Raw genomic sequence first — 25,424 nt, 5'->3', positions numbered from 1 at the left:
GTGAAGTTTTAGCTCAAAATACCCCACAGATATTTAAGATAGCATGTTAAAATCGTCACTTTTTGAGGGTGAGCGGGGCAAAAACGCACCGTTTTTGTGTCTGTCCCTTTAAATGCAAATATGGCACAGAGGGCGGAGCTTCAACAGCTTGCACTCACACAGACATGCACTGAAAATTTCTAAAACTTTTAGCCTTTTATGTTCAAACCGAAGTCAGAAAGATGGAGAGACTCAAGAAGAAGTGACAACATGTAGAAGCAACAGGACATTTCTGAATTGTTAGTTGATGCATTTATGTAGCTTATGTGTAATTATCTTCTAGTCATTGATTAGCATATTCTGTCATGATAATCTATAAATCGCGTTCACGGGGGCGGGGTTTATGTAAATTGTAGGGTTGGTGATGTCACTAACCCGGGAGGAAGCTACTGTAGTTTCTACCAGCCGTTTGTTGTTGTAGTCCTTAAAAAGCAATTTCTTTAAAAGGAAATATCTCCCTTTGCTTTGAACTTTGAGTGTTGTAACTTTGCAGATGTTGTTTATTCTCAAACAGCAACATACACACTAACTAAAGTTAGAAAAGTGAAATCAAAATCAACCACCCCTTTAAAATAGTTTGTTTGGCTATTGCATGTTTCATTATCTGGTGAATAACAGTAATGCTCAGAATTAAGGTGTAATCAGAATAATCTAAGCAGAACTTTGCTCACTGGTTGCTCATTTACAGCATATACAGACACACACACACGCAGAGAGTCTCACACTCAGTGTGTGCTGATTATCTTAAGAGAGGAACAGTATTTCCATGAAAACAGATCTCACACACCGGCAAAGGTAAACAGTGCATGCTACAAAAGTAAAATTAAGTGTTCGTTTTTTAATAACCTACAGATTGTGAATATGGACACTCTGAAGCGGTGGATGAGGGACTGGAAGTATCCCACTTCTCTGTTATGCATCTATGGGTTCTTCAGCACAGTAAAGCCTTTAGAACCATTTCTCATTCCATTCCTAACTGGACCAGACAAGAACCTAACCATTGAGCAGGTATAGTAACCAAAGTTTAATTATTAACTTAATGTTTTTGGATTTCCAAATCTAACTGCATGACTCATGTTGTTAAAGGGATAGTGCACTGCAGAAATTCCAATTCTGTCATATTCACTCTCATGTCATTCCAAACCTGTACTTTCTTGCCTCTGTGCAACACAAATGAGGATATTTTTAAAAAGGTCTAATAGGCCTAAGTGTTTTTTTGTCCATACAATGAAAGACAATGGATGTTTTGAATCCCACTGATTTTAATTGTATGGACAAAAAGTTCAAAACATTCAAAATATCTTCTTACATGTTCCACAGAAGAAAGAGAGTGACAGATTTAGAATGAGGGTAGGCCTACAGAAATGACTGAAATTTCATTTTTGGGTCAACTTTGCCTTCATTTGCAAAATTAATGACAGAGAAAGCATAACCTTTTATGGTCAATTATTGTGATTCTGATATAGTTACTGAGTTAGATTTGTACAATAAAAAAGTATATATACTGTTATAAAATGTGCAGTGGATAGAAACAATATTTCAAATTAGAATTAAAATGATTTGTTTTACTAATATATTGTACATATTATTATTTATTATTTATATAATATTATTATTTATATATTTTTTCTTGTTCTTTAGTAAATATATTAATTAATAATAGGATACATGCATTTTTTTTTGCATGAATCAATTATTGTAATTCTGATATAGTTAGATTTAGATTTGTGCAATAAAATTCTAAATTCTGTACACTGCTGTAAAATAGTGGATAGAAATAATATTCTATAAAAAAATCTATATTTGACAAGTTGACATGGCATTTCAAATAGTAACAGAATTGTGACATGATATATTTATTTAAAAAATTATAATTATTTTTTATTTACATATTGTATATCATTATTTGTATAATAATATTATTTCTATATTATTTCCAATATATTTTGTCTTGTATTATATTTATAGTAATTAATTATAGGCTACAAGTGTTTTTTTGTTGTTGTTGCAGGAATCAATTTGATTACTGATTAAGATTTGTGCAATAAATCTTGTTTGTTGTTGGTGGTAAGTAGCTGGTTTTTTTCCTCCTCAAGGTAACCAATCAGATATTCCCAGTGTGGACGTACTCTTACCTGACAGTGCTGGTTCCTGTCTTCCTCCTCACTGATTGGCTACGCTACAAACCCGTGGTTGTCTTCCAGTGTTTAGTCCTGTTTGCCACCACGGCAATGATACTGTGGTGTAAGGGTGTACGAGAGATGCAGGCTGTGCAGTTTACATATGGAGTGGTGACGTCGTGTGACGTTGCTTACTTCACGTACATCTACAGCATGGTGGAGTTGAAGCACTACCTGAAAGCCACCTCGTACTGCCGGACCGCACAGCTGCTGGGCTACACCGTGGGTTCAGTGTTAGGCCAGGTCCTAGTCTCTTTTGAACTGATGTCCTACAGCTACATTCTAGTGTTTACACTTGTTCTCACCGCCGTTGCGTTGATCTCCTCAATTCTTCTCCCAATGCCTAAGACAAGCATGTTCTTCCACCAAAGGAGCAGAGCTAGTAGAGAGACTGATGGTGAAGGGCATGTTGAGACAGTTAAACATCTGGAACCCGAGGAAGGGTCTATGACAGAGGTGGATCTTCAGAGCAATGACCAAAAAGATGCCGTAGAGGTGGATGGATCCAAACCGAAGCAGGAAATACTGGAAGGTTTCAATGAGTGTGATAGTAGTGCAAACATTTCCAAGACAGGTAGGACTACTCAAATCTGCCATATTAGTAATATCACATGGCTAATATTGTGTCACTGGGGTAGAAGCTAATAGAGTGCTGCAGGAATTAGTCCTAAAACCAAGAAATAAGATGCATTTTTGCACTTTTGGATCCATTGTCTCAAAGTCAATGGGTTTTTTGGTTAAATGCCTGAAATAAGGTCTGTGGTGAACACAAGTGCAAGATATTTTCATGTTTTATTCTGCGACATAAAAATACATCAGTAATAGCCCACTCCTTATTTTATTAAGCTTTTATGTGTCTTAAAAAGGCAGTTGCTAACAAGTGGCTAAATGGGACTACAGAGCTTCCAGAGGTTAAACATCACACTGAACATGAAAACTCATCTACTCTGTAGTCTGCTTTTACAGCATTGTTGTATTTATACTTGCACTCTTGCAAACAATTCTAACTCAAACTTTCCAACTTTCAGAAGTTGTTCAGAGTTTTCAGAAGCTTATTGGAGTCATGTGACTGGTGTAGTTCCTAAAAAAGTTGCTGCCTTAAATTTTTAAGTACAATCAACTTGGATGTTTAAGTCATTTAAACTTAAATTACATTAAAACTGACAAAAAAAGGGGGAAAAAGTACACTGTTAAAGCAGTGTAAAAACATATGTTGTTATAACTTTTTGATCATATATTTTTTTAGTGTAACTATTTGTTTAATTCCGACAATTGCATTAAGGCTTCAAAATCCGTTAAAGTTGTGAAGATTATCTTAATGAATAAAATGTATAAAAATCGAACTTTTTATGGTAGTTGTATACACAAGTATATAAAATTACACAAGTATATGCTGACAGAAATATCTAAGTATATTTGGGTATACATGCAGTATAAAACTTCTAAACTAGTAGTTTACTGCGAGTATACTTCAAAGTGTACTTTCGTAAACTAAAAAATGTACTACAAGTATATAACAACTAAACTATCAATAGAGTACAAACGTAAAAGGTTGTTGTAAAGCAGTACTCAAAGTTTACTACTGTTACACTTTAAGTATACTTTAAAACTATACTTATACACTACAAAGTGGGCCAATTTAGTCCCAGGTAGTATTGAAACAGTACACTAACAAGTATACTACTTACTACATAAAGTATACTTAAAATATACTTGAACTTTATTATGTAGACTTAAAATGAACTTGAACTACAAATTTTTTTGTAACGTAAAGTCTGTCTGCCGAAACATGCATGGATGAAACATTCACAATAAGATCATTAAGATGCATTTAGAAAATAGAAAGGGTGAATTTTTATTTCATGCTGATTTTAAGGATTACAAACTGCACATCTCTATAAAAGACAATAAACTGTCTTGCATTGGAAAGCTGATTCCATAAAATGACTAAACTAAACAAATACATATTAAACAGTTAAATGACTCCACATGATCTTAGTGGAGGTCTGATTGTCCTGATAATATCCCAGGTGGCTGTGGTGATGTTCTGCTCCGGTTGTGGGGGGATTTCCTGCAGTGTTACTCCTCCCGTACGCTGCTTATCTGGTCAGCGTGGTGGGCACTGTCTACCTGCGGCTACAACCAGACGGTGAACTACGTCCAGTCTCTGTGGGAGCATGTGGAGCCGTCTAGTAACTTCACGGTCTACAATGGAGGAGTGGAGGCCCTCTCAAACCTTTTTGGTGAGTACAAGGGACACTTAGGCCTATACTTGTTATGAACTTAGATAAAGTTGAACTTTATTGTGATAGATTTTTCTTCCCTATTGTGACGTATATCCGAGTGAAACTGCTTCTCAAACAAGAAATAAATGTAGGGGAGAGAGTGCCCGCCCACTTTTTAAGTTGTGCTGGTTCCGGAAGTATTTTTTCCATTCATTTCTACAAAAGGGATTTCCAAGCCAACCAGCTATGAGGTAAATCATAACACTACAAACTTTGATTTGAAGGAAAAAGTCTTTGAAAATCTGACAAAAATACAAAGGTGCAAGACTGTATACTTAAAAGCTTTAGTGAGGGAAAGAACTACAATCCCATGAAGCATTGCGAACTGCATAATCAAATAAAAAATGATGGAGAAATATAAAACTACGCATTTAAAAAGGTTGATTATAGCTATATAGGCTATATATAAACAATATATATAGGCGGGGCTAAAGAGCTCTTTGGCATGTTTTTCTTGTTTTGACTGATTGGTGTAATTGTCTGTACAGCATCATGGGTAATGTAGTTTTATACCACGAATTCCGCTGTTAAACACATTTATTTTAAAACTAAGTTGAAATAATGCGGGCTGACGGCTTGCAACTGACTGTTGCACTTGTCTTGCACTCTATTGCTGTGTGTGATCTCATGTGAGTGACGCCAGTAAATCAGTTAAGAGAAGAGTTGCAAGTGGAATTTTTATTAAAATTCTAAAGTCAAAATTTTCGTCATTTTGTCATTTTAACCTTCTCGTTATCTTTGAGTGTCGGTCAAAAATTAGCACATTTTTATTTCTTTTTTTCCATTTATTCTTTTAATCCATTTATTAACTTTTTGAGCATAGACCTGAAAATTAAATTTCCAACTTAAACTGTTGTAAATCTTGAATGCTTTAGAGCAGAGACTTAAGTTTGATCTCTTTTCAAAGATGACACTTGGCAGTTTATTGCTGAAGTGAAAACAGTTTTTCAAAAAGTGAACGTAAAAAAAGTTACAGAATTTTACGGTTATTATTCTGAATTTTTTTTATATGAAATATATATTTTCAAAAACATGTTTTACTCTAAAACTGTAAGAAAATCAAAGCCATAAATTTAAACAAGTTGTGTTCAAAATTTGAGCCTGATATCTAAAAAAATTTGCTTTCAGTAAGATTTTATTTAGCTGCAGTACCAAAAGTTTTCACTAGGTGAAATTCATCTCCCATTAAAGGGGTGGTTAATTATGATTTCACTTTTCTAACTTTAGTTAGTGTGTAATGTTGCTGTTTGAGCATAAACAACATCTGCAAAGTTACAACGCTCAAAGTTCAAAGCGAAGTGAGATATTTGCTTTTAAAGAAATTGCTTTTTAAGGACTACAACAACCGGCTGGTAGGGACTACACGACATTCCTCCCGGGTTAGTGACATCACTAACCCAAAAAATTTACATAAACCCCGCCCCCGGGGAACGCGATTTATAGATTATCATGACAGAATATGCTAATCAATGACTAGAAGATAACTACACATACACTCAAAAAATAATCTGTTGAACGAATTTAATTAAATTAAGGAAAGGTTTTCCACGAAATTGAATTACATTTTTCCAACAAAATGGAATTAGTTTGAAATAATTTGTTGTAATCTTGTTGTATGAATTTAAATTAATTTAGTCATTCCTGCTAGACAAAGTTTTGTCAGGTTAAAGGTGCTGTAAGCGATGCCACGCGTTTTTTAGGCCCAAACATTTTTTGTCACATACAGCAAACATCTCCTCACTATCCGCTAGCTGCCTGTCCCCTGAACACACTGTAAAAAAACGCGGTCTCTCTAGACACCACAGGCTCCACAAACGGCAACAAAAACAAACTGGGCTCACCCGCACCATGAAACACAACAAACAGTGCTCCAGCCAATCACCGACAAGAAGTATTTGAGGGGTGTGGTTTGGGGGTTAGTGCGCGTGCACATGAAGGGGGTGTGGAGGAGAGAGAAGCATGAAGAGGGAAGTTTGAATTATGGCCGACACACGACCAAAGAGACGACGTTCCGATTAACAAATTGCAAAGAAGAGGGACAAGGATAAGGGACGAGGATAAGGAACGCGCGAAATACCGAATTTACATCGGAAAAAACTTCGAAAGGTGGCGAGAACTCCGCCGGCAGAAGGGCTTCCGATCCACATTCAGTTGCTCTGTTTTTGCAGAACAGGTAAATCCATATTTCTTTCTAAACTGACGTTCATGTTCGCCAAACCAACACAAGGTCAAGGATGTAATTAGCTAGAACTATGCAGTCAGCGTTAGCTTTGGTGAATACAACATATAACGTTATGTTTCTAGCAGCTAGCGATCAATCTCTATTGTAAATGATCAAGCAAATTCACAGTAGGGCGACAATTTGTGTGAATGATTGTTTTCATCCACTCTTTGTTATGAATTTGAATGTTCATTTATAGGCTGTTGACAACTTTGACTAAATTTGTTTACGACGCCGCCGTTGTTTATTCTCACTGGGAAACGCGAAGCTAACGTTATCTTGCTATTATTGCGTCCTTGTATGGGAGCTATAGTTATAGCTTCAGGTGGCGAAACGATTTTAAAATAATGTTTCTCTTTTTCTGCATTCTGTTCTGCAATATATAAAACCCTTTATCTAACTTGGCGACATTACACATTGAATGAAGTATTCAATGTAAACTTGTAAACAATGTAAACTCAGTAAAACTTAACTTTGTTTGTAGTGACTAGACTTTCCTTTATGCCGGAAGGGAGGGGAGGAGGGAGGAGACGGGATGAGGAGGAGGGAGGGTCTAGCTAGCCTCCGTTTTGTTTGACAACAATTCGAATGTCAACAAGAAGTTACGACTCCCAGCATCGCTTACAGCACCTTTAACCCCTTAAACCCTAAGCGTCCCGCCGGCGGGACGCCACCCCATGAAAAATATTCATAATCAAATTACTAAGCAACCACTGAATGGAACAACACAAAATAGGTATCATTTTAAAGCTTAGAATCTCAGCTTTTTAATGCATCTAATTACTTCGATCAACTCCTAATGATTGCAGAGTTATTCCACTAAATACGAGTGTACCCGCCGTTGGCGCCACCTAGCTGCAAAATTAATAATCATAATTTTTTTTCAAAAATATTACCTGGATCAACTTAAAATAGATGTCATTTGAAAGCTTAGAGTCTGAAATTTACAATGAATGTAGCCAATTTGATAAACTCCAATGTAGTGCTGAGTTATTTGCTGATAAATAGAAAAAAAATGTTTTCATAATTTATAAACTACTTTTTTGTACCACATACTGCAATATGTCAAAAACATCATACAGCTCAGATAGTCCTGTGTCATATGTCATTTGAAAGGTCTCAATGAGTAGAATACAACAAGCATAATTGTTCCAGGGTTTTTAATAAACTTGAGCAAGGTTTTTGTAAAATAACCCCTTAAGAGACCCATGTGTAAACCATATATGGATGCTGCATTTTAGACACATTTCCGCTTGTAACTTCATGAAACATGCTCCAATTGTGGAAAATGACACATCATTATTTACAGCAGATGCTTACAATTAAAAAGAGTCCAAACTCAACATAATCCATCACTCAGAACTAAAGATATTCCTCATGGAGTTCTAAAACACAAAAAAAACACTGATTCACGTAGCCTAGCAAGGTAGCTTAGACTTGGCCTTTTTACTCGTATCTTCATGAAATATACGCCGATCATGAAAAATTATACATCGTTATTTACAGCAGGAGCTCACGATTACAAAGAGCCCAAACTTAATATATTCCATCAATCAGATCTAAAGATATTTCCTCATGGCGTTCTAAAACAAACAATACCTCAGACGCGCCTATCCTAGTATACACTCATGAAGCACTCGCGTTTGGTTTTCAATTATAACTTCACAAAGCATGCACAGATCGTAGAAAAATGCACATCATTATTTTCAGCAGACTCTCACGATTAAAAAGAGCCCAAACTCATAAAAATCCATCCCTCAGATCTAAAGATATTCCTCGTGGGAGTTGTAACACACGAACCACCACCGGCGCGCATAGAGCATTTATTATAGATGTAGCACTTGTCGCGTTTTAACTCATAACTCAATGAAGCATGCATCAATTGTGGAAAATGGCACATCATTATTTACAGCAGATTGTTAAGATTAAAAAGAGCCCAAACTCATCATAATCCATCACTCAGATCTAAAGATATTCCTTATGGCGTTCTAACACAAAAAATAGCACAGGCGGATCTATGAAGTAGCAATAGCAGTGATGCGATGTTGTTTTGATGTGACGTTTCAGCTCATAACTCAATGAAACATGCATGGATTGTGAAAAACCACACATCTTTATTGACAGCAGATTCTCACGATTACAAAGAGCCCAAACACAACATAATCCATTGCTTTGATCACGAGATATTTCTCACGAAGTGATGCATACTTGGCTAAAAAACAAGTCTCTCATCATCCCGGGGTGCAAAGTGTTTTCCAGTTTTCCCGGAACCATCCGTGCTCGATTTCAAACGTGGAATAACACAAAATATGTATCATATTAAAGCTTAGAATCTCAGCTTTTTAATGCATCCAACCACTTCGATCAACTCTGAACGAGTGCTGACTAGTCTCTCTCAACCGGAGTGTACCGCCCGCAGACGCCCCACAGACGCCACCTAGCTGCGAAAATATTAATTATCATATTTTTCAAAAATATTGCCTTGATTCAAACAAAATTGGTGTCATTTGAAAGCTTAGAGTCTGAACTTTACAGTGAATGTAGTCAATTCGAAAAACTCCTAAGTACTGCTGAGTTATTTGTTGATAAATAGAATTTTTTTTTTCATAATCTATAAAATAGTTTTTTGTACTATGTACTGCAATGTGTCAAAAAACTCATACATCTCATGAAACATTCAAAAATCGTTGAAAATTGCACTTCATTTTTTACAGCATATTAATACAATTAAAATGAGCCCAAAATTAACTTAATCTATTGCTTTTATGACAAGATATTCTTCATGGTGAAACAATTTTAAAAATGCCCATGAGGGGGCGTCAAGGTCTCAACAAAAAGGCTATCTTGGTTCCAAATGCTATAACTTTTGATTGCTTTATCCAATCACCACAAAATTTTATCCAGATGCAGCTCATATGTAGAGGGACTTTCCCAAAAAAGAATTTTCCTTCTACCTTATTTCCTTCCTGAGTTATTCCATGTCAAATAAGAAAGATATGCATTATCATTATAAAAATTATATATATTTTTTGTCTTTTATCAGCAGTTTCTCGGCAGGAGAATGTCCAAATGTAATGTAATGTATATTTTCAAAAAATTTGAAAAGTGTTCTTTCAAACGATACCTACCTTTAGAATCTCCTTGCTATAGTTTTGAAGTTATGAGTCTTTAGTTTTGTGTATGTCACTAAGAAAACTCATTTTTTTTATTGCCTTCCAAATGTGTGAGGACTAAACAAAAAGGCTCCCTTTGTTCCAAGTGCTGTAACTTTGGATTACTTTATGCTATCATCATAAAATAACGATCCAGACGCAGACCACACATAGGGGAACATCACAAAAAAAGAATTATTTTGCCACCATATTTCCTTCCTGAATTATTGCATTTCAAATAAGAAAGATATGTAAATTATTAAAAAATAATATTAATATTTTTGTCTTTTATCAGCATTTTCTCAGCATTAGATTGTCCAAAAGTAATAAAAATTTATATTTTCTAAAAATATAAAAAGTTTCCTAACAAATGATATCTACCTTTTGACTCTCCTCTCTATAGTTTTGAAGTTATGAGTCTTTACTTTTTTGTGTGTCACTCAGACAAAAAACTCCAAAAATGGCCTCAGGGTTTAAGGGGTTAACTAGTAACTACATTTAGTTTTTGTCCTGCCTTAAATCACCAACATTATAATTTTAGTTAATTTGACTCTACGGTCACTTCTAATAATAGACACAACTAGTATTCAATTGAATTATAACCATTTTGTACATAGTAATATAATATTACTTGTGCAGGTCTGCGAGTGAGGTTTACACATAGTGTATGCTGAGTGCCCACAGCCTGAACACGAGGTTTAATGCACATATAGTGTAATAATGAGCCCACAGCCTAAACACAGTCGCCACTCTTCTGCATAATGGTAACCACAAAATTCAAAAACATTACAGAAAGTCCGCTAAGTTTCTAACATAACTGAACATTAAACACTAACATTAACTAACAACATCTTTCCATTTACTGAAAAACACATAAAATAACACTTTTTCCCTAAATTGACCCTCTTAATAATGCAGTCCCTTGCAAAGCATGCTGGGAACTACAGATCCACTGCCCAGTTAGATGTCAACAACAATGATTCATGTAGTTTTCACACAAATTAATTAGGTTGATTGAACACAATTAAATTAAGTTGTGACAATATTAAACAATCGTGTTACTTTTGCTTATTTTAATTAATTATTTTAACGAGAGGCCAAAATTCGTTTTTTGAGTGACATCCGGTTAAGACGAACGAAAAATATTCATGTTGACTCAATTAAAAAAAATTACATTGATTACATTTAATGAAATTAAGCTGGAATCATTTCTATGAAGGGTTGTGTCGTATATGCTCATTTTAATTAATGAAATTGAACAAAACATTTTTTTGAGTGTAAGCTACATAAATTCATCAACTAACCATTCAGAAATGTCCTGTTGCTTTTTACATGTTGTCACTTCTTCTTGATTCTCTTCATCTTTGTCTGACTCCGGTTTGAACATAAAAGGCTAGAAGTTTTAACAATTTTCAGTGTGTGTCTGTGTGAGGCTCCGTCCTCTGTGCCGGGAGCAGCAGCTCATTTGCATTTAAAGGGACAGACACAAAAACTGTGCGTTTTTGCTCATCCTCAAAAAGTGACAATTTTAACATGCTATGTAAAAATATCTGTGGGTAATTTGAGCTAAAACTTCACATACACACTTAGACATTAGAGACTTATTTTACATCTTGTGAAAAGGCCATTATACCACCCCACCAATAGAGTATTGCGACAATTTTTTCAAGACCATTTAACCTGTTCGAATCATGTCCATGATTTTTTTGTGTGTGTGTTCACACAGTAGGTTAAGTGCCAAAACCTTTACCAAGTTTCGTACCATTCCGATGAAGAAGAAGAAGAAGAAAAAAAAAATCAAAAATGACCGCAGAACACCAGAGGGTTAGGTGCGGTCACATTTGCGGCAAAATAACAGTATGCTGTAAAGCACCGCTCAAATATAGTCAGTTTCAAAACAAGCTTTTTTCTGTTGGTCATCGCCTGACCAACTTGAACACGACCGAAATCTGCAAAACTTTTTCGCCCCCACGCAAAACTCCCGATCGCGTGGCAACGGTACTTTACTGTCCATCATCACTGTCTGCACCACAGGGGCCGCGGCGGCGTACGGGATCGGGTTTGCATCTACAGACTGGTCTCGCTGGGGTGAGATGGCTCTGGGAGCGCTCTCTGCCCTGGAGGCCGGTGCTCTCTTCGCTATGGTCTTCAGCGCCAACATCTGGGTCTGCTACTGTGGCTACATCATCTTTAAGAGCCTGTACATGCTGCTCATCACCATTGCCATGTAAGTCCTGTCCAAAATATGTGACGACTTATAAGCACCTGCTTGCATACCCAGCTCAGATGAAGTGTATTTCTTAGTAAGTTAAATGTTATCATGAAGCACATTTTGCTGAAAATAATCTATTCCTGCTTCAAACTTCAGAAATGTGTATTATCTTATCTGACCACTTGCCGTTTCACCTTAATTGGAGCAATGGTAAAGATTTTGGACCTGTAATGCTGATAGTCAAGTTTCAGATCCATTTATTTTAGTTGAAACCTGATGATGTAAAGCATTATACACCTTCTTTACAGTAGGCTAGATGCCATAAAAAAGTACATATTTCAAAGGTTAAGAGGGCAAAAAAAAAAAAAAGCCTGTTAATGGTAGAATCAGATGTGTTTAATGATGTTTTAAAGTATAAATTTCAAATAACTGTCAAATAATGAAAATAATTATAGCAACCTTGCACTCATAAAGGGCAATGTATAGATAATTAAAATATGGTCTTAACTTTCAAGAATTTCTCAGGTCTGGAAATTACAATTATAAAATTCCCTAATATTTAATAGTTTTCATTGACGGTGACAACTCAGTAAATTTCAAAAACTCATCACAGGGTTCCCTAATAAATATCCATTATTTTTCCAGTCTCTCATTACAGGATAAGGATTTATACAGATTGCACTCGCACAAAACAACTTTAGCCAACGATATTAGATATTTGAATGAAATATTACACTAAATTAAACAGCAGGAAGAAAAGAGAACATATCTACACTCAAATCCGCTCTTCCTTAAACAGCATTAAGCCAGTGAATGCACAATCATTTCCATGTCCTTTGTCTCATAGGTTCCAGATAGCAGCGGGGTTGAACATGGAGCGTTACGCCCTTGTGTTCGGAGCCAACACCTTCTGTGCTCTGGTCCTCCAGACAATCATCACCTCTGTGGTGGTGGATAGCAGTGGGCTTGGTCTGGATATTGTCACACAGGTGAGGTTACACTCTTTTATGTAAATCCAAATTATTTTATATGGTAAACAACAGCATGACACAGATGCTAAATTTCTATTGGATACAAAACACTAGGGCTTTTCACACTGCGCTTAACCCCGGGTAAAGGAACAATTCAGAAGTGGGTTTAGCACCGCTTTTTACCCAGGATTGTGAAACCCTGCTCCGGAGTGGGGTTGGCACTGCTTGAAATGATGTGCAGTGTGAAAGGTTGCGATGTTAGGAGCGATTCACACACGAAATGGAGGTCTGTGCAGTGAAAAAAGAAAAGAAAAAAAAGTGGCAGGGTCTAGAAACGAGCTTTTTAAAAGTTGAACTAAGGGATCCGTTTACACGACACCGTTTTCAACTAAAAACTGAACACTTTTTATGCGTTTTGGCCATTCATTTACACGACAACTGTGTTTTGGGGGCCCGCAAGTCTTTGAAAACGATACCGTTATTGTCTCCGTGTAAACCACAAAAACGCGAATTTGTTCCTTTAAAAAGTGGCATCGCCACCTACTGGCCTGGCAGCAGAATACAGTGTTTTTAGTAATTTTCGTGGATCGGTGTGAGCAGGATTTTTTTTTTGACAACGTTGTCGTCTGTATGCGAAAAATGCAAAGAAAAAACGTTTGTTTTCAGTACATCGTTGTCCTGTAAACGTAACCTAATTTAAACAACCAATCACCAGCTTCATGTGCTTTGAACAGTCACGAAAACACGATATGTATATCAACAGCCGATTTAGCATTTGATAGGAAAAGAATCAAACTCTGTCAAATGGAGTATAGAAGATACCGTTTCATTCTTAACTTCAAAAAGTCCATTCAGAAAAAAAAAAAAATAGTACAGTCGGCAATGTGTAACATGTATTTATGTACATAAAGTAAAAATCGTCCAATCAATGACCCTGACTCCGCAGATATGCAAATAAGAACATTAACCCAGGGTTTATGAATGTACAGTGTGATATGAACACCCATAATTAATTGGTAACCCTGGGTAAATAATGAATGTGAAACTAAAAAACTAAAATGTGACAAAAACAGTGATTGCATTCAAACTGTTGTTGTGTTACTTGTCTTACAGTTTACCGTCTACGGGGGATATTTTTCAGTTATTGCAATCGTTTTCTTCTTGAGGGGTTTGTATACTACAGTGTGCCGAAAACCTGAGATGGAAACACCGAGAGAGAATCCAGAAGAAACTTTTAAGGCAGAAGATGATGCTCAAATCATCACTGGAACGAAATTCTGAACACAAGGAGCAGGAAGTACAAGAGGTTTAAGCCATCACACTTAATTATGAACAAACAGAAGGACAGCATAAAAATATACTTTTTTTTTTTTTTTGGTAAAATTCATTTTAATATATATTGTATATATATTTATTTATATATACATATACACACATTAACTTAGATTTCTGTAACATAAGTGGTCTTGATTCAGAGTCTCATGAGTTCTCATTACTCCTCATAATGGAAAAAACAATCTTTTTTGCCTCATAAAATCCAAAAGCACAAAAAGGCGATGTCAAAAAAGGGATTCCACATTCTTGCTTAATGTTATTCACAGCATGGCGGACGTCAACGGCGTATATGCAGCATATGTGTGTGTACATGTGTGTATGTGTTAAAGATACAAATACTGATATGCACAAAGATCTAAAATTTAGCAATTTCTAATATGAAAGAGTTATGTACAGAATTGCAGCATTAACATGAACAGGAGGTTTGCAATAACTTAGTTATCCGCCACGTCGTGCAGATGATTTCCAGGCCAGTTAACAGGAATGACAAAAAAAAAAAAAAAAAAAAGCTCCTTTTCTCCAGACAACCCTGCATAATGTTTTGTTTTCTGTTGCTATGGATGTTGCCATAGACAGGATCATGTATTTATTGTTTTGCTGTTTTTTTTTTTCTTATTCTTTTGCTCTTAAAATTCAATAAAAAATTCTTTAAGAAATTGATGTTTTTTTTTAAAGCTACTTGCAGAACAAAACAGTGCAAGAGGTGCGAACGAGTCGCAGGTCGCCCGCTGGAGGACGAAAGAGTGCTATAAGAAGGGGTTTGTGGATGAGCCTCCTGCAGGAAACTGTGCTGCTGGCGCCCCTGCCTGGAAGACAAAACATCAACAAAAACCTCAAGATTTAACTTCAAAATAACATTGTTTTGGAAAAAAATACTAAATAGATAAAAATAAGAGACTTAAAATAACATTTGGAATAAAGTCTAGACTTAAAATTATTAATTACAATGTATAATAATTAATTAATTATAAATGATTAAATTTAGATTCAAAATAAAATTATTTTGTAAATAATACAGAATAAATAAAATAAACAAATAACAATAATATAATTAAATTAACATTTGGAATAAAGTGTAGGCATAAATTATTAATTATAAATGTATAACAATTATAAATTAATAAATTTAACTTCAAAATGTTTTTTTTGTAAAATGAATAAATAATTAAAGACTAACTATTAGGAATTAAATGTAGATTTTATAAAAGAAGCAAATGAATAAATACATAAAAAATGAGTCTAATTAACATTTAGATTAAATGTAAACTTTAATAATTTATATATTATAATTATACATTTTATTATAATTCATTATTATCAATTCATTCTAAATAACAGTTATAGCTTCAAAATAAAAATATTTAGTAAAATAAATAAATAAAGAGACTCAAATGAACATTTGCGATAAAAATTTAAACTTTATAAAACATTTAAAATAAATAAGCAAAAAAAAAAAAAAAAAAAAAAAAGAACATTTGGAATAAAATGTAGATTTAAAATGTATAATTATAATATATAAATTATTAATTACAACTGATAATTCTGAATAAATTCTAAATAAAAGATTTAGCTTCAAATTGTACATTTTAAATGTAAAATAAATAGACTCAAATTAACATTTGGAATTAAATGTAGACTTTATATATATATAAAAACATTGCAAAAATGAGTTCTTTAACTTACCAGGAAGGGATTGTTGGTTACTCCAGGTGCTGTCATGTTCTGTCCAAATGGTGCGACCTTACCCTGACCAAACGCAGCAAAACCTCCTAACAAAACAAATATGTGACTACAAAAAAATGTGAACATGTGAAAATCTTAATAGCTAAAGTACAGCTGAAACATTCTACAAAAAGCTGCATGATGGTGGACTGAATTGTAAAGCATTAATGTAACAGCATTAAAATCTTTTCTCAGCCCCTACCGTTGGGTTGTTGGGGATACGCGTGCGGCTGGGCGTACGGCTGTCCAGGAAACGCTTGCTGGAAGTTTCCACTGAAGCTGGTGGGAAGGTTATATGCAGCAGCGTTTCCAAAACCAGTGGGCATGCTCATGGACGGTGGACCGAAAGAGGCTACGGGACACAAAGAGTCTCAGTTTGACTTACATACACACACATGTGACTTTCAATGCAGTTTCCTTTTTAGCCAATCGGTGAGATGCACTGACATCATGTTTCAGGTTAACTTCACTGGAAAAAAAATCTTTAAATAACAGCTAAACTATATTATATGAACTAACCTAATATTATTTACCAGTGGATCTGAAATGGAATTGCAATGGAAAAAAACATACAAACTAAATTAAGACACAGAGCTTAATGTTTTTTTCCAACTCTCCGAAAAGCGAAATGTTTAAGAGGCAGAGCAAGTTACTACATTTTAGTTTTAAATTTAGAAGACCAATCTCAAGTGACACGCACTGATGAATCATTCAAAATAAGAACAGTAAATAGGGTCATGTTGACTATTTTTGTCCTGAGTACAGAAATCTGTGGCGCTAAATCGGTAGAGCAGATGACAAATCATGACTAAAGCAGAAAAAGAAGGAAAGAAACAATACACAGCCCTCAGAGAAGAACAAACAACAGTTTATAATATATAAACATACACAAAATTGAAATTGATCAAAAGTGACAGGATCATGTGACACTGAAGACTGGACACTGTAAAACATGATAGCCCTCAATTAAGAAAATAAAAGATCTGGCATCGTTTGTTTTCAGATGCCACTTGCTTTGATATTTTGTATGTAATGAAATATAAATTTTTAATTGCCTACTGAACGTAAATGCATTTGGTTAATTTTCTGTGACAGCTGAAGACATGGGATATCAATGCAAAGGATAATAAGACAATACATTATCTGGGGTTCATCCACCTCAGACAACACAAGCACACCTTTCTTTAATGGGGTCAGAAGGTCGGGATGACCGCAGAATTGTGGTCAGTGATGTTTATATTATCCTGCTAGTCTATGTCAAGGCTAAGCCCCAGAAAAGGAAGAGAAATAAGGGAGAAAATGAGGGAAAGAGAGAGATGGACATACCAAAGTGAGCCGCAGTGTAAGCCTGACCCTGCAGGGGTCCTATCATGTCTGAACAGCATGTCAAGAACACAGCCAAACAAAACCATCAGTCGCAGCGCACTTGCTCTTTTGTTTTCTCATTTGTGGCCTATATACAAAACTCTCCTCCTTATTCACATTTAAATAAAGACGCCTTTCCTTTCTGCCTTTTTTCTTTCTCTCTCTGGAACACGAACACACACACACACACACTCAACATTTATCCGCCGCAGGGATATAGAAATCTCTGCAGCTCTTCTGCGGTGCCTTTGTATCTCGCGTGTGAGAGCGATCTCAAGCTGTTAGCTCCTAGCATGGAGACTGGGCGTATCTGACCCACTTAAAAATCTTCACAAAGCCCTCTGGTGTGTTAAATAAATAATGAGACACAAAACAAGAGCTGCTTCTCGTGTCTTAAACTCTTCCGAAACAGAGGACAAAGCCTGCTTTGAATTCAGAGAAGATTCTTTGAGAATAAACGCCGGGGTTTGACCGATCGACTTATTTAAACTCTAAGATTTAGCAGGTACATGTAAGCTACGCCTATACCTGCTGTGGCCACGCCCACTCCTGGCGCTGCTCCTCTCCCATTGGTCTGAAATGGGTTAGTGGCCTGCGGAGCCCCGGGAGCGACGAATGGATTCGTTGAAGGCCCTGTTAGAAAACGCAGTCGAGATGTAGGAGATGCGATGAAGGCGGCAGAATGGAAATCTCCAATAGATCTGAAAGACGTTTACCTGCAAAACCCTGAAGCATGCTGGGTAAACCCTGTTGTGCTTGAGCCGGAGCAACAGCTGTAGAGGATCCAAACATAGACCTGAATGAGAGAAAGAGTGTTCAACACGATCGAGAAAAAGACGATGAGAGGAAAAGAGACCTGTCTCTTTATAGTCTCACCCTTGCGTTGTGGTGGCAGTGTTGTAGCCGCTCACATTTGGCGCTGAGGTGCAAAAGACCGTGTTCAGTTCAGCTAGAGCAGCGTAGCGGTCGCCGCCGCCAAACAGAGCTGCCTGTGGAGGGGGCGGACCCACACCTGCTGATGGAGGGGCCGAGCTCGTACCTGTGGAGGGAGACAGAAATTGTTTTTTTTAAACCCCGGCACAGGATACAGATGCATTATCTGGAAAGTTGTGCATTTCAAATATTTAGAAAAATTTGTCATGCTTAAAAAACTTCATATCAAGCCTAGATAGAGATGAGCTGTAAAGAGTGTGTGAAAATGCACCTTGTTCAGGTTTGGTGCCGAATACGTTGTCAAGGTTGGCCAGGGCTGCGTATCGGTCCGCAGGGACACTGACTGCTTCCACAGAGTTACTCTGGGTGGAGCTAAACGAGGGAAAATCAGCACTGCACGATTTGGGGAAGTTATCGAAGTTGGCAAAGTTGGGATTAGCTAGTCCTGATGAGCTACCTGAGGAAGGAAAAGAAAAGATGAGCAACAGAGGGAGAGAAAAGATTAAAGAGCAATGTTTCCTCTAAGTTTTGTTGTTTTGGAGCCAACAACGCAGTAGAAAGTCCATTTCACACGTTTTGTTTTGGGCAGACCCTGTTTTTTTTTTTTTACAGAACAGTAAACTCAGCTAAAAACACGGAAACCCAAATTATTTATTAATTATTTATTTATTAATAATATATAAATATTATTTAGCAATTATCGGGGCCAGACACAAAGAACACGATAAGTCATGCCACCATGGCTGGGAGTGTCAGACCAACTAGGCAAAATGCCTGAAAAATCATAAATACAGTCACTAGTTATTTTATTTAAAGTTTTCAACCAATAGATGGCACTTTGACCAATTTGATGTGGTGTGGTCAGAGTAAGGTGACAAAGACACATTGACACATTTTTGGTGTCAACATGACAAAGCATTGCAGAGATACAGCCTCAGAGTCATTTTGGCTTCATGCCTCAACTTTGTTGCTGCTGTATACAAAAACTTTAACTTTTTGTCAGCACAGTCTGAAGATAATCTGACTAGAATTTGGTGCAAATCGGACACGGTCTAGGAGGAGTTCGAAAAAGTAGGTTTTGAAAGAAAATCAAAATGGCAGACAGGAAGTTCGGCCAACTATAGCAAAATTGGTATCTATGTTCTCGGCATCTAGTACTGTCAGGGCATGGTGCCGAAGACACACACCGAGTTTCGCAACGATACGCCAATGCGTTCATAAAATATAGCATTTTACGACAAAATGGCCAATATGGTATACTCAAAAATGCTGCACCGAATCTAAAGACACCAGTTTTGTGACTTTTGGACAAATTATTCAGAAGTTATAAGCAAAAAGATAAAATTTTCATATCTCCTGACCACTAGGTGGCACTGTGCCGAAACGGTGCAGGTGGCCTCAGGTCATGGTTGCCATAACACACATCAAGTTTGGTCAGAATTCGCTAAAGCGTTGCGGAAATATAGCCTCACGTTCATTTTGGCGTTCTTTTTGTTGAAATCGTTTGCCCGTTATTGGAAACGGTTTGACGAATCAACTTGAATTCCATACCTTTTTGTCGGCATAGTCTAAAGATGATCTGTTCCAATTTTCATGAATATCGAAGTAACGGCCTAGGAGGAGCTCGAAAAAGTCAGAGCAAAGGAATCAGATGAAAAAAGTTTTTTCAAAGAAAATACATTTTGTTTCTAGCCCTTACGGTTCAAAAGTTATTAGCATAAATGTGAGTACAAATTTGGACAGTTGGTGGCGCTAGACACTCCAAATTTGCCATGCTGACAGTTCAGGCTGTCCTCTATCAGTGTGCCAAATTTCATAACTTTCCAACAAGCGGTTCTAAGGGCTGCTTTAGACTCAAGAGTGGAAGAAGAAGAAGAAACTGAAGAATAATAAGAACACCAACGGAGACAATAAGGTGCCTATCTTCGGTGATTGGCCCCTAATAATCATAATTATTACATAAATAATTATAAAATTTGCTCAAAAAAATATTTTATTGAATTATTAACATAATTTCTATATTTTTCATATTATATAATTCAGTTTATTTGTGATGCAGCCCGGAATTAAACCACACCGTGTTCGTTCGTTGGCCCTTTTTTCCTCCATTCTGTCACCTGATGGAGTTCGGGTTCCTTGCCACTGTTGACTCTGGCTTGCATAGTTGGGGAAACTTAATATTCAACAATATTATTGATTTGACTGTACTGATGCTGTTGTATGAGAACTGAACTGGAAGATGACATCACTGTTTTCTGCAAAACTGCTTTATAGATGAAATTAACCAATTTAATAACTGATTATCTTTACAACGGAACTGACTTGAGCTGAACAATGACACAATTTTCTTTTTAAAGCTACTTTGCAGCCGAATTGATCTTGGTTTGCATCATTTTCCTGTTATCACTGTAAAGCTGCTTTCAAACAATCTGTATTGTATAAAGCACAATAAAAAATAAAGGTGACTAATAATTATATTCTTTAATTACATTTATATTACATTAATTTTAAGAATATACAAATTATGTTTATTTTTAATATTAAAATTATAACAAAATATAAAGACTTGTTTTGTCAAGACAGAATTTTCCCAACACGGGTCAGCTTTATCCACGTTATTCCGTCTACACAGGAGCAACAACAGAAGCACACAGCTTAGAGGGGAATTCCTGAGGAGCTATATAAGGACAATCGGATTTCATTCACACCACTGCATGATAGTGTCAGGAAAACCACTTCAAACAGCAAATGAACAGAGTGTGTGCACAAGACACACACACACACACACAAGCTGTGACTTACTGTGCATGGCCAGTGGAGGCAGCGATGAGGTAAACTCGCCCACACTGCGACTAAATGGGAGACTGTTGTACACTGACGTACGCACAGGAAATGAGTGAATGACGGCACAGGTATGAAAAGCAGGAAAGAAAAAGTAATAGAAATTATTAAAAGTTTGGGGTCAATTTGAATGTTGAAAGAAGACTAATGCTCACACGGGCTGCATTTATTTGATCAAATACAGTAATATGAAATTTGTTACAATTTAAAATAACACTAATATATTTTAAAATGTCATTTATTTGGGTGATGGCAGAGCTGAATTTACTCCAGTCTTCAGTATCACACGATCCATCAGAAATCATTCTAATATGCGGATTTGATGCCCACAAAACATTTATTATTATTATAAATGCTGAAAAAAGTTGAGCTGCTTAATAATTTTTGTGGAAACCGTGATACATACATTGTTATAATTATTTGATGAATAGAAAGTTCAAAAGAACAGCATTTACTTGAAATAGAAATCTTTTGTGACATTATAAATGTCTTTACTGTCATATTTTGATTAATTTAATGCACTCCCGCTGAACAAAACAGAACTTAAAAACAGAAGAAAAATAAGCCAAGCTGAAAGTGAGGAACTGAAATGACAGAATAATAAAAATATATATTTTTTTATATTAGAGAGAATTAAAAGTATAATTAAAACAACACTGATAAAAAGAAGGAATGGTTGAGAAGCGACAATGTAAACAATAAGCAATGAAAAAAAAAAAGACAAACAGAATGACTTTGAAAATCACATTTCTAAGTTAACAGCACAACTTGGACAAGGAGTCATTTCTTAAAGGGAGGCTTGAGGTGAATGGATGTTCATATGCCTGGCTGTGAGCTTGTGTTATACCTGGTTGTGTGGGCTGAAATGAGTCCTGTGGCGCTGATGGAAACGCTGCTGTGGTTGGAGCAGCAGGACATTTGAACGCATCAAAATTGGCAAAGTCTGCATTAGCATTAGCATTCACATTCTGCGCTGTTGGGGTCCACCACAAACAAACACACACACAAACAAACAGAAAATGGGATGAGGAATAACAGAGAAACAGGAATGAAACTATGGGATGAACGTGTCCAGCGTTTAGGCCAATTTAGTTTCTTTTTCAGTCAGGAAATCTAAAAAAATTCTATTCATTTTCACATTTTCAGTTAAAATACAATCTTGTAAATGTAGCTGGCTTAAACACTGGTTGCATATGAAGACATTAAACATGCTGATGTAAAGTAGGGCTGTCAACGAATATTCTAAATTCGAATATATATTCGAATAGTTTTAAAAAACAGAAATTCGAACCTGAAAATTAATATTCGAATGTGAATTTCGAATATGGAAAAACACGCCCGCGGAAACAGAGGCGCGGCTGTCTGCTTTGCGAGTGGGCGCGCGCGCTGCCTGAGGGACAGGTCACACGAGTCGCACTGTCTAGCACAGCGTCACTGCTGAAAGTTGACAGTGCACTAAAAGACAATGGAATAAATTGCAGTCAGTTTTTCCTTTTGTTTTAATACAAGCACCAATAATGTAAGTAGCCTTTTTCTTTTTTAATAGCACTTTATTTTTTATTAACCTAAGGGTAAAAGTTCTTTGTTGTCACATTTCTCGGAATTGTGTGCCTCATTTTATTTAAAGTTAAACAGAAAAGTTCCATGTTTACCACAGCACAGCTCGCTCGGAGCGTTCAATGTCGGTTCTATACTGTAAAACTTCAATTAATGTTAATACATTTGTTTCAATCACTGAATGAAGCCTGCTATATTTGGGGCAAGAGTCGCGACCTTAAATTGCTTGCACAAAACTCTTGATCAGCACTGAACATGTGCTTATTGTTGTTCATTTAAACCGTTATGCGCAGAGAGAGCGTGAGCGCGAGGGCGCGAGAGAGAGAGAGAGAGAGAGAGAAAGAGTGCCTGCGAGTGAGCGAGACTGAGGTCTGCGGTCTTGGCCATTAGTTTATTTACTTGGTTTTGTGTTGGTAATACATTGTCAAATATGTTTAAACTTAAATTAACTACCTATACAAGTTATGTATGTCTCTTTGTATTAATTTGTCCTGTTATTGACGTAATGCGCGTCATTGAAAAAATGCGCAACCAGATGTTCGAATAGTTCGAATATTCGTGTGTTTTTTAGAGGGAATATTCGAACGTCATTTTTGAGCAATTTTGACAGCCCTAATGTAAAGTGGAATGATACAATGTTGAATCACACAAACCTGCTAAAACAAACCCACTGACACATGACACAAATAAAGAAATTACATGCATGCATGAAATGAACAGAAAACCTCTACCCAGAAACACTGGCTCAAAATCCAGCCATAAAGACCCTCTGGACCTGGTTACCGGCATTAACTGATCAAACTTAAGACCATTACTCTCAAGAGACGCCAGTAAGGATTAGTGGTTATGGTTTTTGTGACCGTGGCAACACTGTCAATAAGTCTAGTACAGCATGATGGGAAACCGGACCACATCCCCCTAAGAGTTGTCTTGAACCTTAAAGTACTGCTTTTTAAATGGATGGTTTGTTGTAGTGCGAGTTTGTTCTTACCTGAATGACTGTTGAAATGTGCAAAGTTGGCAAAGTTTGCGTTGCCTGTGGACTGCGAATGCGGACCTGCAAAAATGTCGCCACCCAGTTCGCTGAGCAGATCGAACTTCCTGTCCTGATACTGTTGCTGGGCCAGCTGAGCGCGGGACACAACCGGAGACTGAGAGGGAAGAAATAAGACCAGAAACTCGAATTAAGAAAGTAAAGATGGTCAATATTGATTTAATCTTAACCACAAATATAATTTGGGGTCGGCAAGGTTTTTAAATACGTTTCTTATGCTCACTAAAGCTGCATTTATTTGATCGAAAATACAGTAAAACAGTAATATTGTGAAGTATTATAAAAATTTTATATAATAGTTTTCTACATTGATATATTTTAAAATGTAATTTATTCCTGTGCTGCAAAGCTGAATTGTCAGCATCATTACTCCATTCTTCAGTGTCACATGATCCTTCAGAAATCATTCTAATATTCAGATTTTCTGCTCAAGAAACATTTATTATTATTATTATTATTATTATTATTATTATCAATGATGAAAACTGTTTTGCTGCCGAATGTTGTTTGTGGAAACCGTGATACTTTCTGTCAGGTTTCTTTGATGAATCAAAAGTTCAAAAGAATAGTATTCATTTAAAATATAAATCTCTATATTTACAACAACCTCTAACAACGACGCAAGAGAAGGCGGAACAATGCATAGAGTTGCTCACCTCACTTTTACATTTAGTTTTTTTAACCTTTGATTTTGATTTCAAGTGGCACTTGCATCTTACTACTGCGAATATAACTGCAAATGTTCACAAGAATGCGGGAGCCCATTTTTGCTGAAGGCGAGCAGAAATGATACATGTATTCTCTGGACAGTATTCTGTATTCTCTCTGCTTGCAGTGCATCAGTCACGCTTATCAGGAAAGTGAGTGAGAACACACACACAAACACACAGATTTATTGAATCATACGTCATCAATAGAGGTTTGCTTGCGCAATTTAGTACGACTGCAATTATATCAGCAGTGAACCGCACCGGAGTTCACATGAACCGAACTCCAGACCACCCTTTTCATGCGGACTTGGGTAGGTTTGAGTTTTCCGCACCCGAGTACAGAAAACAGTGCTTGCATTACACAAATGAACCAAACTCTGATGTCAACCGAACCTAGATGTGCACCAAACGTGCTAGTGTGAAAGCACTCTTAGGGCCCTATCTTACATCCGGCGCAATGCAAGTGTTTTTTGCTAGTTTCAGCTAGAGTTCTCAACGGGCCTGAAAATTACAACCCGACCCGACCCGGCCCGTGGCTTTTAAAGCCCGGACCCGATGTAACCCGACACATCAACATGAATTATCTGCCCGAACCTGGCCCGCGGCCCGACGCCGCGTCGGAATTTTTTTTCTCATACACGTATTATCATGACCAGCAGACGCGAATCCAAATCAACCTTTAATGTTCACGCCTTTTAACAATACAAACAACTGAAACAATAAACTTTAAATATATAAATAGGCTGTAGGCCTAGTAGCGACGGTGAATTCACCTGCGGCAAGTTTACTTTTCTGCGGCAAGTTTACTTTTCACCAACTCCATCTTCTTCTCCAGGCTAAAGGCGTG

The 25,424-nt window shown here is 36.5% G+C and overlaps 2 protein-coding genes across 2 annotated transcripts; one reads left to right on the top strand and one right to left on the bottom strand.

Annotated features, from left to right (window-relative positions):
• The first annotated feature begins 706 nt into the window (after nucleotides 1-706).
• On the top strand, nucleotides 707-14,612 carry LOC309491806 (thiamine transporter 2-like). Its single transcript, XM_082190835.1, has 6 exons — nucleotides 707-1,047; nucleotides 2,136-2,793; nucleotides 4,250-4,462; nucleotides 11,912-12,104; nucleotides 12,937-13,078; nucleotides 14,174-14,612. The coding sequence occupies exons 1-6, from the start codon at nucleotides 901-903 to the stop codon at nucleotides 14,339-14,341; spliced, it is 1,521 nt and encodes a 506-aa protein (XP_082046961.1). The 5' UTR covers nucleotides 707-900; the 3' UTR covers nucleotides 14,342-14,612.
• Nucleotides 14,456-23,997, bottom strand: LOC309491809 (arf-GAP domain and FG repeat-containing protein 1-like; the record flags this gene model as incomplete). Its single annotated transcript, XM_082190838.1, has 10 exons — nucleotides 14,456-15,201; nucleotides 16,079-16,164; nucleotides 16,320-16,469; nucleotides 18,011-18,115; nucleotides 18,199-18,278; nucleotides 18,359-18,521; nucleotides 18,687-18,872; nucleotides 21,218-21,289; nucleotides 22,104-22,229; nucleotides 23,805-23,997. Coding segments are annotated over 10 exons (1,221 nt in total), but the record flags the coding sequence as incomplete, so codon positions are not given.
• Nucleotides 23,998-25,424: the final 1,427 nt, after the last annotated feature.

The sequence above is a fragment of the Leuciscus leuciscus genome (genome assembly GCF_965113295.1).
Source record: "Leuciscus leuciscus genome assembly, contig: HAP1_SCAFFOLD_592, whole genome shotgun sequence".
NCBI classification, from domain to species: domain Eukaryota; kingdom Metazoa; phylum Chordata; class Actinopteri; order Cypriniformes; family Leuciscidae; genus Leuciscus; species Leuciscus leuciscus.
This window is presented reverse-complemented; position numbering and strand designations above follow the sequence as displayed.

What these genes read in the sequence shown, in the direction of transcription:
- LOC309491806 (XM_082190835.1), top strand. Translation starts at nt 901, where the DNA reads ATGGACACTCTGAAGCGGTGGATGAGGGACTGGAAGTATCCCACTTCT. An exon ending in CTGCTCATCACCATTGCCAT is followed by an intron (nt 12,105 to 12,936) that starts GTAAGTCCTGTC and finishes TTTGTCTCATAG; the next exon opens with GTTCCAGATAGCAGCGGGGT. An exon ending in GTCTGGATATTGTCACACAG is followed by an intron (nt 13,079 to 14,173) that starts GTGAGGTTACAC and finishes CTTGTCTTACAG; the next exon opens with TTTACCGTCTACGGGGGATA.